The sequence below is a fragment of the Salmo salar genome, chromosome 25, assembly GCF_965601325.2.
Source record: "Salmo salar chromosome 25, fSalSal1, whole genome shotgun sequence".
NCBI classification, from domain to species: Eukaryota; Metazoa; Chordata; class Actinopteri; order Salmoniformes; family Salmonidae; genus Salmo; species Salmo salar.
This window is the reverse complement of record NC_138315.1, coordinates 13,879,650-13,892,153: the sequence shown is the minus strand read 5'-3', so window position 1 is coordinate 13,892,153 and position 12,504 is coordinate 13,879,650. Positions and strand designations below refer to the sequence as shown.

The following is a 12,504-nucleotide window of genomic DNA, read 5'->3' as shown; positions in this document are numbered from 1 at the left end:
TAAGGGCACATCAACAGTTTTTCCACCTAGTTTACTCAGGGATTTGAACCTGTGAATATTTGGTTACTGGGCCAACGCTCTTAACCGCTGGGCTACCTGCCTCCCCAGTAAGCGATTCAGACAGCACCATGCATACTGTAGTAGTGTTTGTGTGATTGTGAAGCCCCTCTCTCTCCCTTTGTCTCTCTCTCTCCCTTTGTCTCTCTCTCTCCCTTTGTCTGTCTCTCTCTCTCTCTCTCTCTCTCTTTCTTTCTTTCTTTCTTTCTTTCTTTCTTTCTTTCTTTCTTTCTTTCTTTCTTTCTTTCTTTCTTTCTTTCTTTCTTTCTTTCTTTCTTTCTTTCTTTCTTTCTCTCTTTCTTTCTTTCTCTCTTTCTCTCCAGTGCCACTGGAGCCCTTACTGTGTAAGTTTGCTGACGGCGGGCAGAAAAAGAGGCAAAGCCAGTATAAATTTCTGCAGAACAGCCGTGCGTGGGCTAGAGACGGCGACGCTAGACTGGTGAGTGCTGCTGCCCTTTCGTTTCCGCATGCATGTTGGATGGAGTGGGATTGCTGCACACGGAAGAGCACATCTATAGGAATGGTGTTTAGATGTGTAAAAATCAGTCTAGTTCCAGTTTTAATAAACAGACGTCAAGGTTAAATCGTATACCTAGAACTCTTTGACAGAGTTATGAGGTGTAAGTACAGTAATCAGTCTCCACAGGTGTCACGGGGAGATTTGTTTAAGGCTAATGTGACTGTGTGTGTGGGTTGCCTCAGGGTATGCGTTATCTTGTCTCATTTTAGCTCTCTTGTTCTTTTCTATGTCCCCAGGCTGGAATGACCCTCACATATGACACCACTACAGCGGCTATGCAAAACGGGTAAGAGCCACCGCAACAAATCCACTGTGTTCATATTGCCATTTTTTATTATGTAAATTCAGCATTTTGTTGTTGTTGTCGTAAACTGTGAGTAAGGAATCAATCAAATCAAAGTCTTATTATTTTGGGGTGTGTAGGACTTTAGAAACGTTTGAATTTCCCTCTACAGATTTTATGCGTCTCCGTACAGCATCGGAAACAGGATGATCGCTCAAACGTCCATGTCTCCATATCTCTCACCTATCTCCACGTACCAGGTTGGCATCAACCTCATTCAATTGATATGGATGGATGGGTTTGCATGACTTTGAGTAGCATCACTATTCTACACAGCCATAATACACACTTTCTGTAATTGACCAGGTCTATATGTATGTATGTATTAACCTTTTATGACACTTACCTCAGAGGGCTCTCCTTAGAGGGCTGGGGCTGTGAGAGGTCACTATGGCCTTACTCCCTGGACTGTGTCCCACATGGCACATTATCCCCTAGTGCACAAATTTTGACCAGGGCCTATAGAGATCTGGTCAAAAGTACTGCACAAGTAGTGCACTTTATAGGGAATAGGGTGCCATTTGGGATGCATTCTGTAGTGCTGAGCCAAACAGAGAGGCATGTGAGCTCCTGAAATAGCTCTCTCCTGTGCCCTGTGCTGTGCCAGTGTGTTTACAGAGTGTATGTGTGATGTTCCAGGTACAGAATCCCTCCTGGGTTACTCACCAGCCCTACATCATGCAGCACCCAGTAAGCCCAAATAAACAACCTTTCTTGACCCTCTCTTTCACGCCCCCTGCTTATTTTCTCATCTCTTGTCTTTGTTTTCTTCCCTCACCTTGGAATGTAATGTTTCTCCTTTCTCTTTTCTTCTCTCTAGTTGGAATGTCTTGCTTCTCCTCTCCTTCTCTTCTCTCTCTTCTGTTCTTTCTTACTCTGGGCAGGTGTAGATCAGCTGTTTGCAGGTGTTCCCTTTGCTCTATGTTTAGAAAAGAGGAGAAATAGGGAGGTGAAAAGCACTTAGGTAAAAATACTTGAAAGTACTACTTAAGTCGTTTTTTGGAGTATCTTTACTTTACTATTTATATTTTTGACAACTTTTACTTTTACTTCACTACATTCCCAAAGAAAATAATGTACTTTTTACTCTAAATTTTCCCTGACACCCAGAAGTACACGTTACATTTGAAATACTTAGCAGGACAGGAAAATTGTCTAATTCACAGACTTATCAAGAAAACATCCCTGGTCATCCTTAATGCCTTTGATCTGGCGGACTCACTAAGCACATGCTTCTTTTGTAAATTATGTCTGAGTGTTGGAGTGTGCCCCTGGCTATCCGTAAAAAAATTGGTGCTGTCTGGTTTGCTTAATATTAAGAAATTGAAACGATTTAAACTTTTACTTACAGTGAGGCAAAAACGTATTTGATCCCCTATTGATTTTGTACGTTTGCCCACTGACAAAGAAATGATCAGTCTATAATTTTAATGGTAGGTTTATTTGAACAGTGAGAGACAGAATAACAACAAAAAAATCCGGAAAAACGCATGTCAAAAATGTTATAAAATGATTTGCATTTTAATGAGGGAAATAAGTATTTGACCCCTCTGCAAAACATGACTTAGTACTTGGTGGCAAAACCCTTGTTGGCAATCACAGAGTTCAGACGTTTCTTGTAGTTGGCCACCAAGTTTGCACACATCTCAGGAGGGATTTTGTCCCACTCCTCTTTGCAGATCTTCTCCAAGTCATTAAGGTTTCGAGGCTGATGTTTGGCAACTCGAACCTTCAGCTCCCTCCACAGATTTTCTATGGGATTAAGGTCTGGAGACTGGCTAGGCCACTCCAGGACCTTAATGTGCTTCTTCTTGAGCCACTCCTTTGTTGCCTTGGCCGTGTGTTTTTGGTCATTGTCACGCTGGAATACCCATCCACGACCCATTTTCAATGCCCTGGCTGAGGGAAGGATGTTCTCACCCAAGATTTGACGGTACATGGCCCCGTCCATCGTCCCTTTGATGCGGTGAAGTTGTCCTGTCCCCTTAGCAGAAAAACACCCCCAAAGCATAATGTTTCCACCTCCATGTTTGACGGTGGGGATGGTATTCTTGGGGTCATAGGCAGCATTCCTCCTCCTCCAAACACGTTGAGTTGAGTTGATGCCAAAGAGCTCCATTTTGGTCTCATCTGACCACAACACTTTCACCCAGTTGTCCTCTGAATCATTCAGATGTTCATTGGCAAACTTCAGACGGGCATGTATATGTGCTTTCTTGAGCAGGGGGACCTTGCGGGCGCTGCAGGATTTCAGTCATTCAGAGCGTAGTGTGTTACCAATCGTTTTCTTGGTGACTATGGTCCCAGCTGCCTTGAGATCACTGACAAGATCCTCCCGTGTAGTTCTGGGCTGATTCCTCACCGTTCTCATGATCATTGCAACTCCACGAGGTGAGATCTTGCATGGAGCCCCAGGCCGAGGGAGATTGACAGTTCTTTTGTGTTTCTTCCATTTGCGAATAATCGCATCAACTGTTGTCACCTTCTCACCACCTGCTTGGTGATGGTCTTGTAGCCCATTCCAGCCTTGTGTAGGTCTACAATCTTGTCCCTGACATCCTTGGAGAGCTCTTTGGTCTTGGCCATGTTGGAGAGTTTGGAATCTGATTGATTGATTCTGTGGACAGGTGTCTTTTATACAGGTAACAAACTGAGATTAGGAGCACTCCCTTTAAGAATGTGCTCCTAATCTCAGCTCGTTACCTGTATAAAAGACACCTGGGAGCCAGAAATCTTTCTGATTGAGAGGGGGTCAAATACTTATTTCCCTCATTAAAATGCAAATCAATTTATAACATTTTTGACATGCGTTATTCTGTCTCTCACTGTTCAAATAAACCTACCATTAAAATGATAGACTGATCATTTCTTTGTTGGTGGGCAAACGTACAAAATCAGCAGGGGATCAAATACTTTTTTCCCTCACTGTATGATACTTAATAGTTTAGCAATTACATTTACTTTTGATACTTAAGTATATTTGAAACCAAATACTTTTAGACTTTTACTCAAGTAGAATTTTACTGGGTAACTTTCACTTTTACTTGACTCATTTTCTGTTAATGTATCTATACTTTTACTTAAGTATGACAATCGTGTACTTTTTCACCACTGGTGAAAAAGGAAGATGGATGGTAGTGAGGACACACATACAGGATGTGACTGGGCACTCTGGGATTTACTGGCACTACGATGTTGAGAGAAATATTAGAACCAGGATGCCTGACTCTCTTGGTGATGCTCACCACTCACCACACGACAAGTTGGAAGTGCTTCAAACATCTTGTGTTTGATGACTGATTCCATTTGGTAGGGAGATGAGCAATTGTTGTTCTGTGCCGTATAGTCGTACCTGCTTTTACAAGGAAATTGTGCTTCCCAGTGGGTGTTTTTCTTACAAGTACTTCCATGTGCCTCTAGCTTGCTAAATGATAATAACCCAAGATTGTCAGTGGCTGCTTCCCAAATGCAACCTCTTCCCTATGTAGTGCCTATGCCTCTGGTCAAAAGTTGTGCACTATATACAGAATGGAGTGCCATTTGGGATGCATCCAGTGACTTCTATAGTCAGTGTGGCCAGCTACCTTGTATTGTGGATATAGGATATGAAGTCTGACACACTGAGCTCAGTTGATCTCTCTCTATCTTAGTCTGAAACCTAACAGAGGACATGCCCTTGTGGAATGATACATGATTCAGGAAGGGAAGGGTTTAATCTAGGTATTATTCCAACGCTCTCCAGCTCCACCTATCTGCCCTGACTAGTTCCAGAGACTTAACAGGATGGCTGCGTCTCAAATGGCACCCTATTCCCTTTTCAGTGGACTACTTTTGACCAGGTTCCATAGGGCTCTGGTCAAAAGGAGTGCACTACATAGGAATTAGCGTGCCGGTCTGTCCTTCTTTCTCTCTTACACTGTCTCTCGCTCCTCTGTTTCTGACATTTTGATCTTGCATGGTATTCGTGGATGTGTGTAGCATTTATTTGTTATAAGTACAAAGAAATATAGGATCCATGAATGTCTGTGTGCCTCTGCTACCGTGCTCTCATCCTTTCACACTCTCTGTCCCAGGGAGCGGTGATATCGCCCTCTATGGACCACACTATGTCACTACAGCCTACATCCATGATGAGCCCTCTCACTCAGCAGATGAGTCACCTCTCCATGGGTAGCACAGGAACGGTGAGAGATCTGGGGTCACGGGGTCAAATACGTCTAAAACTGTGTTCATGTGTTGTATAATTAGAGCAAAGGCCGTATGTATCAATCGTCTCAGAGTAGGAGTGTTGATTTAGGATCAGTTTAGCCTTTTAGATCATAATAAATAAGATAACATGGACCTGATTCTAGACCAGTGCTCCTACTCTAAAACGCTTAAGTACGGCCCCAGAAGTACATTTGATGTCGGAATCTGTATTGTATATAGTGCATTTTAGATGGATTTATGCTAACACAGTTCTGTCCTTCCTTGTGCAGTACATGGCTGCAAACTCTATGCAAGGAGCCTATATTCCCCAGTACACACACATGCAGACCACAACTGTTCCAGTGGAGGTTTGTGATTAACTTACTATTCATGAATCATATACCTTAGCTGTACCTATACCTTAGCTGTACCTATAGGGCCGGTTTCCCAGAGACAGATTAGGTCTAGTTCTAGACTCAAAAGTTATTTCAATGGAGAATCTCCATTAAGAATGATTTTTAGTCCAGGACTAGGTCTGTGAAGCCGGCCCGTAAGATTTTAACTATACTTACTACTTGGTTGTTTGTAGATGCTAGATAAGAGGTAATTCACATAGATAACATTTGATGTATTTATAGATGGTAAACTGCTTTTCTTTTCCTTCCAGGACAACAGTCAGCAACAACAGGTGGAGTCATCCGGTGATCATTCCCCTTACACCTACCAACAAACCAAGTAATACGGAGGTACAGTCAGTGTGGAATCTTTTTCTTATGTCGTACATGCTGTGCATCTCAAATGGCTCCCTATATAGTGCACGAGTACAGATAGGCCTCTGGTCAGACTTAGTGCACTACATAGGGAATATGGTGCCATTTGGGACCATGGTGTTCAGCCTAGCCTATATGGTTGTGGGTAAATATTTTATATTATGGATTGTTTTATAAATGGATTGTTTGGATCCTGGATGCTGATTGGTTGATAGCAGGGACTTATTCACCACAATCCCCATTTAATGCTTGTTAACAGTTCCATGTAAATTGTCAATGCGCATCCACTGTGCCACAGCCCAGCCAGGCCATTCATAAACGTAATCTCCCCTGGAAAAAGGCATTAAGACATTATGGTCCCATGTGGCTCAGTTGGTAGAGTATGGTGTTTGCAATGCCAGGGTTGTGGGTTTGATTCCCACAGGGAACCAGTACAAAAATATATGCACTCCTTACTGTAAATTGCTCTGGAAAAGAGTGTCTGCTAAATGACTAAAATGTAAATTTCCCCATGCTTGTAAGCCTAGCATTAGGTTTGTGTAAACTTTGCTGCTTGTCTCTCCGACCTGTGCAACAATGTTGTGATCTCCCCTGTGCCATATGAACATGTCCAAAAGAGACTGACAGCTTCTCTGAGCCAGGCAAATTAATTTGCCAGGATCATTATAATGGATATATCCATAGAAATGGCAATAGAAACAAAGGTAAAACAAACAAAAATGCACATAGTCTGCTGTCATTTCAGCTGCCTGGTGTGATTGTGAGTTAGTTTTAGTTGGCTAGCTACCAAAGCAGAAGTAGCTAGCCTACGTAGCTACATGCCAATGATTTGTTTAGCATAGCAACCATTGCAAATAGAATGGATAAAATGAATGGCCTGCCTGTTTGGCTAGCAACTTCAAAATCTCAGAACTAACAACTGGCTTTTTCCTCAGACTATATCGTCTGGTGGAAGGATGAAAGAAAATTAATTTACTAATTAAAATAACGTTTTTAATGAAAACATATTGTTAATCTTTTTTTAATGTTGGGAATCATCCTAGCCTATAACTCCCTCCTAAGGGCTGTTTCCCCAGGTCTTTCGCTCCGCATTGGGCCTAAGAACAACCCTTAGTCGGGAGTTATTCGCAACGATAATCCCCGGGTTCTCATGCCTTATTGCTTAATGATCCGTTTTCAAATTCTGATTGACCAAAGAGCAAGTTACAAGTGACCAAATCGGGGTTTGGGTGTGTTCAGACAGCAGTAATTTGCTGACATGGCTAGTTGTCATAGTAACGACGGTTTTGTGCGCAGAGGTGCAGGCTAATTAGTGGTGGTGCTCGTGCTTCCTATCACTCAAGAGGTTGTGTAGCAAGCTAACGTAACAACAATGCCTGCCATGGACGTTTCCCAGTTTCTTTGAATGTTCAAAATCATAGTGTAAGGACACTTTTAAAGCCTCATAGGATAAGATGATACAACTTTCAAAAAGAGTCCTTTTTGGCTAGCCACACCAGTCAACTAGCTAGCTAGCCACACCAGTCAACTAGCTAGCCAGGTAGCTGTTTAGCTTTCTAGCACGTTCGCTAATTTGTTTGTAAACATTTAACAAGCTAGTTATCTATCACATGTTCTTGTCAAACTGTCAACAGAGTAGCTAGCGAGCAACAAGATATGCCAAATAACAGTCTAAAAACCACTTGAGGGCAAATACATCACATTTGACCGTTCAGACACAAGTCGCATGGCCAGGAATCAGATTTGTATCTGATTTCAAATGATCTACCAAGGTTTGAAATGTGGCTTGAAATATGCGATTCCATGTGCTTTTTGGCTGTTCAGACTGCAGGAAAAAGAACAGACTCGAATCAGATATGCATACAAATAGGATTTAAGTCACTTCAAACTGAAAATGTGTACAAGGCTTTAGTACCAGAGTGTACAATCATTTGACTGTCTTGGTTGTGTCCTCAGGTGTGGTAGAAGCCCAGAAGACAGAGTGGGATGACAGTTGAAACAATCATGGCTGCTTCTGGTGATGGATTGTGCGTTAAGGATTTATCCCCATTTTGTACAGATTCTGCAATGATTTACTTTTGTTTGTGATAAGAAAAACAAGTGAGACAATTTTGATATAAGTTCCATGAGGTGCAAATAAGTGATTAATTTCATCAAAGGATTCAAATTCTCAAAAAAATAAGAAAAAAGTAGTTGTATTTTACTAAAGAAAGAACGTTTATTTTTTACCAAGAATTGTCACATGGATGCAAGAACCTATAGAGGATCATGTGACTTGTTGTTTATGGTGCATGATAGTAAAGATGTCTTTTGTTAATATTTTTTATAATTTGAATTGAGTTTTCCCTCTTATTTTGTACTGAAATAGAATTTTCTGACGTTTTATTATTTATCTTGAAAATGATGTTTTGTGCTTGCTGTGTGAGTGTTGCAATGGTGAAGTGTTCAATGTTTCTTATTGTAAAGTGATTTATCTTAGTGGTCTAGATTGATCTTTCCATCTAGACCACAGTAGCTGTATAGGCAACCTCCTAGGCTAGAAATGAGGAAGTCATGGTGAGAGCTATTGCCTTGTAAATCAGCGAAAATAGGGCTTTTACTTTGGATATAGCTAAATAAATCTGCTGTGTTTAAATGTTCCTGCCTTTCCCCTCTGAAAACGAATCTAAAGTAGAAGTTTTTGAGAAAAAAATGTTTAGAGTGAAATTACCCTCTAAATCTGATGATGTTTTAATAGGATGTAATGTTTGTATAATCACAGGGCCTTAAATGTCTCTGGTTGTTTGAATGTGCTAGAAATTCTGTTGAATTATCACATTTTGAATCTTGCCTTTTTTGATTACTTGGTGTTTGTAGATTAGCCTAAAATGAGCTTCTTGGGGTGGGGATGGAATAAGGGAGGGTGTGGTTGTCTTTTTGGGGGATGTTGTTGTTCTTTTTCACTTTCAGTTGAAATGCAAAGAGGCAAACTTCGATTTATCAAAGCCTTCCAGTGCAACTTACGGCAAACGTTTAATGGAGTTTTAGTTGGGAAAAAACTGAGATGAATATGTAGATTTTATTGCACCCAGCTCTTTGATAGGAAACAAACAAGCTCGGCACTTTCAATTATTATTTACTTCACCAAAGAACTGTGAGCTAGTAAATTGAGGAAATAGTTTAATTTCTCTCTAACCAGGATGTAATTGACTTTTTGCCAGACTAGATTGCAGTTTGGAGAATGTGCCTTTTTTGTACATTTACATTCAATTGTCATACGTTTTATGGGAGAATATGGACACAAACAAGCATGAAGGACGATTTGGATCCAACAAGTGCCACACACTGATTTCGTCACTACAGAAAAATGGAAAATGCAACGTTATAAAATGAATAAACCAGGAAAGAAGACAGTTTGAAACTATGAAATTACAAAAAATACAATAATAATTGTTTTGACATTGTGCAACAGAATGTTATTGCTAAAGTTTGATCATTTTTTTATCATAGCAGATTTGAACAGGCTTTATGATTAAGTTGTCTTCCAGAAGCCTGTGTTCTGGCCTATAGATGGTATGTTCTGGCCTGATGGTTGGACAGACCGACCAGTTATCTACCTCAGAGTTTACTTTCTCCTCTGTATTGAGCCGGGTTAGCAGGTCCAGCCCGCCCTTCCAGACCAAACGCCATGCTCAGGAGCTGGCCATATACACTTGTTTCCTTTCAGGTTGTTTTTAATACTTTTTGATTTTCTTCACAATAATTGTTTTATTTTTTATGACGTATTAATATAATCATTCGGAGGAAAATTGTGCGTTGAGCGTGTTTTAGTTGTGTTCAGAAATTCAGTTTCATAGTTTCAAAAGTAGAACTGCTGCTTTCATCACAATTCCAGATTCCAGAGGCTAATAAAAGTGGTTGAAGATAAATAAAAGCTGAAAGTTGTGGTATTTCCTGGATCTGTGCTCCTGAGAACATCATTGTTGCTTTGTCAGAGTCCAGACAGACTTGCAGCAGCATTTCCTCTGAAGTCAGCTTGAGTTGAGTTACCAAAGTAAAGGGCCATTGTGACTATACTTGAGATTTCTGTGAAACGCCTGAGACTGATAACTAATACTGGTGAATTCTTGTGAGGATTATGCTGCTAGTAATGTCTGAACCAAGTGCCATACTGCGTCTGGGTCAAGAGTTGGAAAGGTGCATAAAGAAAGAAAAGCTAATTTAATTAACCATCATGTTAAACAGTCATTCAGTTATACTGAAAAGTAGTAATTTATGAAGAGAGAAGTTTTGTACAGATCGTTTGAAGAAACAAAAGATTTTCATAGAGATATCTATATGAGAGTAAATATTATAATTTTTTTTACATGTGCCACACATTTGCCAGTGGTAACTTGTATGTCCAGTTTATGAAAACTTTCCTCTATATTTTTGTTTTGTAGAGTTTGTTAAAGCCAAAAATATTTTTTTTCAGTACATTGTTACTTAAGCGTTATTTCTGTTCAGTTCTTCGAATTTTTTTAAATAAAAACTTCCATTGGAATTGTTCTGTGTTCTGATTGTCTGTGTTGGTGTGAGAGAGGAGAGGTGGTATTATATTGATCTCTGACTGTTGTATGTCCCTGGATTCTTGCCCATAGTAAACACACACCCTCAGAGCTGAGACAATTGCTTATGAAGAGCTTGTTCATTTCCTAGCAACATGACAAAAAAAACCTGTTATAAATTACCATCATTTACGTTATAGGATCTCTATGCCTAAAACAGTCCAGGCCGAATTCCCCGAAGTAATTGTCTTTGGCTGTAAAATGTTGTTTCACTGTCTTTGCCTCCCTCTTTCTTGCTGATCAGCACCCCACCCCACCAATCCACCGTGGAGTCTGTATTGGAGGTACTTCATTTGACCAATGGGAGCTGCTCCTGCTCTATACAAACATACATTTTGAGAGTTATATTTATCAGTAACAATTGGAAGAAAAATGAAAGGATATATTGAAAACATATGACTTTGAAGATAAAAAAAACTGTTTTATTAGCTTATTTTATTTTCTTTCCTTACAGTGAAATGTGTCAAGACCAGAAAAATTGGAAGCATATCAGAAATCTAGCATATCTTTGAAAAGTTAATTATATTTTAACCTTTTATTTTTGTCTCTTTTTGTAAATGATACCCGTGACCTCTGTTTCCACAGTTAAGGTGCTGAAGGAAAACAATTTCAGCAGTTCCCGCTGACACAGCCTTTGCAGTGTTTTTCTTGTGGATCTTCCTCACAAAGCCAAAAGCTTTCAGGAAATGATTGGAGCGACAGTACAACATGGCCTGTATAGGCCTATCTCCTTACCAGCGACTGGCTCACCAAGGCCAGGGAGTGAGATTAATCCTACAGTAGCAATTTCCTCAGAGCACATGAGAATTCTAGTCATTGGTCTCAACACACTGACACTCTGACCTTCCCTCACATAGAGTTGAGATTGACACTGCTCTCTCATACAATGAAGATATGTGACACATTTCCTCTCGCGACAGAGGGGAAACTTATCTATGAGGTCCGTTACCTTTGCAAATGACACGCTCAAGAAAAGGAAATTGGATAAATGGGGTAGAATCATACCATGTCAATCCAACCCGATTAATATGTCTCTGACAATGCAATTTATCATGAAACTTTTGTCTGTTTTATTTCTCATCTTGTGCACTGTTTTGTAAATCAGCTATGGAGGCAATCTAATCAATATACCAGGACTCACTGCTCTAGTCTGTCCTTAGAATGCCTGAACAGACCTTACTGTTGAAGAGACCTTCTGTTGAGTTGGACATACAGTGTGTTTGGCACTAGCACATTCACAGCCCTGAGGGTGAGGGCAGTGTAGAGATTATCATCAACACCGGTCACGGTGTTAACATGCATGTCCCTGTCTCCGCCAGGGTGAGTGGTGACAGGAGGGAGGATAGAGGGACTGGGTCTTGGAGAGGGCTGTGGCCAGGCCTGGGTGGGTGGTGGATGGGAGGGAGGGTAGAAGGAAGGGAGCTTGGAGAGGACCATAGTGGCCAGGCCCTGGACTGGCAGATGGGTCTTCCTGGTCTCCTGCAGGGTGTGGTGCCACCCGACGGGAAGCCATGAGCAGCAGACAGAAAAGGAGCCAGATCCATGCTGCAGCTGCCTGTGGCTTGCAGCCAGCTGCGTCTACTGTACAAGCCGGGCACGCCTTCTGCCTCCACTATAACTATATCATTCTGCCCTTTTGTCTGGCTGCAGGTAATATCAGCACCTCCCTCCTGATATTAGGTATAAAGGTATAATGATTGTGCCGTCCACGAAAAATCATGTCTTCTGTTCCACCAAAGTATGTGGCGTTTACACAGGAAGGGGAAAAAAAGCTCTTGATCTTTTCTGGACTTTTCTGAAACGTCAACCTCCTGCATCTCAGTGGAGAGTGAACTAACAGTGGTATCTTTCTATCTGACCATTATGTTTGATCTGTTACATTTAACAGTCCCATGACATTGAATGGCTGGGTGTATTGCTCTTCTGCTCTGTCTTCACTCACATGGGGTTCAATCGAAAACATTTGCTCGGTATCAGGTCCTGGATGGCTCCTGAAGATAATAACTGTATATCCGTATTTACTGTAGGGGAGAGTGGGGT

The 12,504-nt window shown here is 41.0% G+C and overlaps 1 protein-coding gene across 4 annotated transcripts in view; it reads left to right on the top strand.

Annotated features, from left to right (window-relative positions):
* The window catches only part of LOC106586183 (RNA-binding motif, single-stranded-interacting protein 1), a 42,115-nt gene extending 31,715 nt beyond the window's left edge, over window positions 1–10,400 (top strand). For 2 of the 4 annotated variants that reach the window (XM_014173152.3, XM_014173153.3), the window contains exons 7-14: window positions 381–496; window positions 814–863; window positions 1,033–1,120; window positions 1,560–1,610; window positions 5,039–5,104; window positions 5,399–5,476; window positions 5,776–5,854; window positions 7,835–10,400. In XM_014173152.3, the coding sequence (XP_014028627.1) occupies window positions 381–496; window positions 814–863; window positions 1,033–1,120; window positions 1,560–1,610; window positions 5,039–5,104; window positions 5,399–5,476; window positions 5,776–5,847 (521 nt within the window). In that variant the 3' untranslated portion in view covers window positions 5,848–5,854; window positions 7,835–10,400. Of the gene's footprint in view, window positions 1–380; window positions 497–813; window positions 864–1,032; window positions 1,121–1,559; window positions 1,611–4,993; window positions 5,105–5,398; window positions 5,477–5,775; window positions 5,855–7,834 lie in introns of all 4 variants that reach the window. The other 2 variants (XM_014173149.3, XM_014173150.3) reach the window with 1 other exon arrangement.
* Window positions 10,401–12,504: the final 2,104 nt, after the last annotated feature.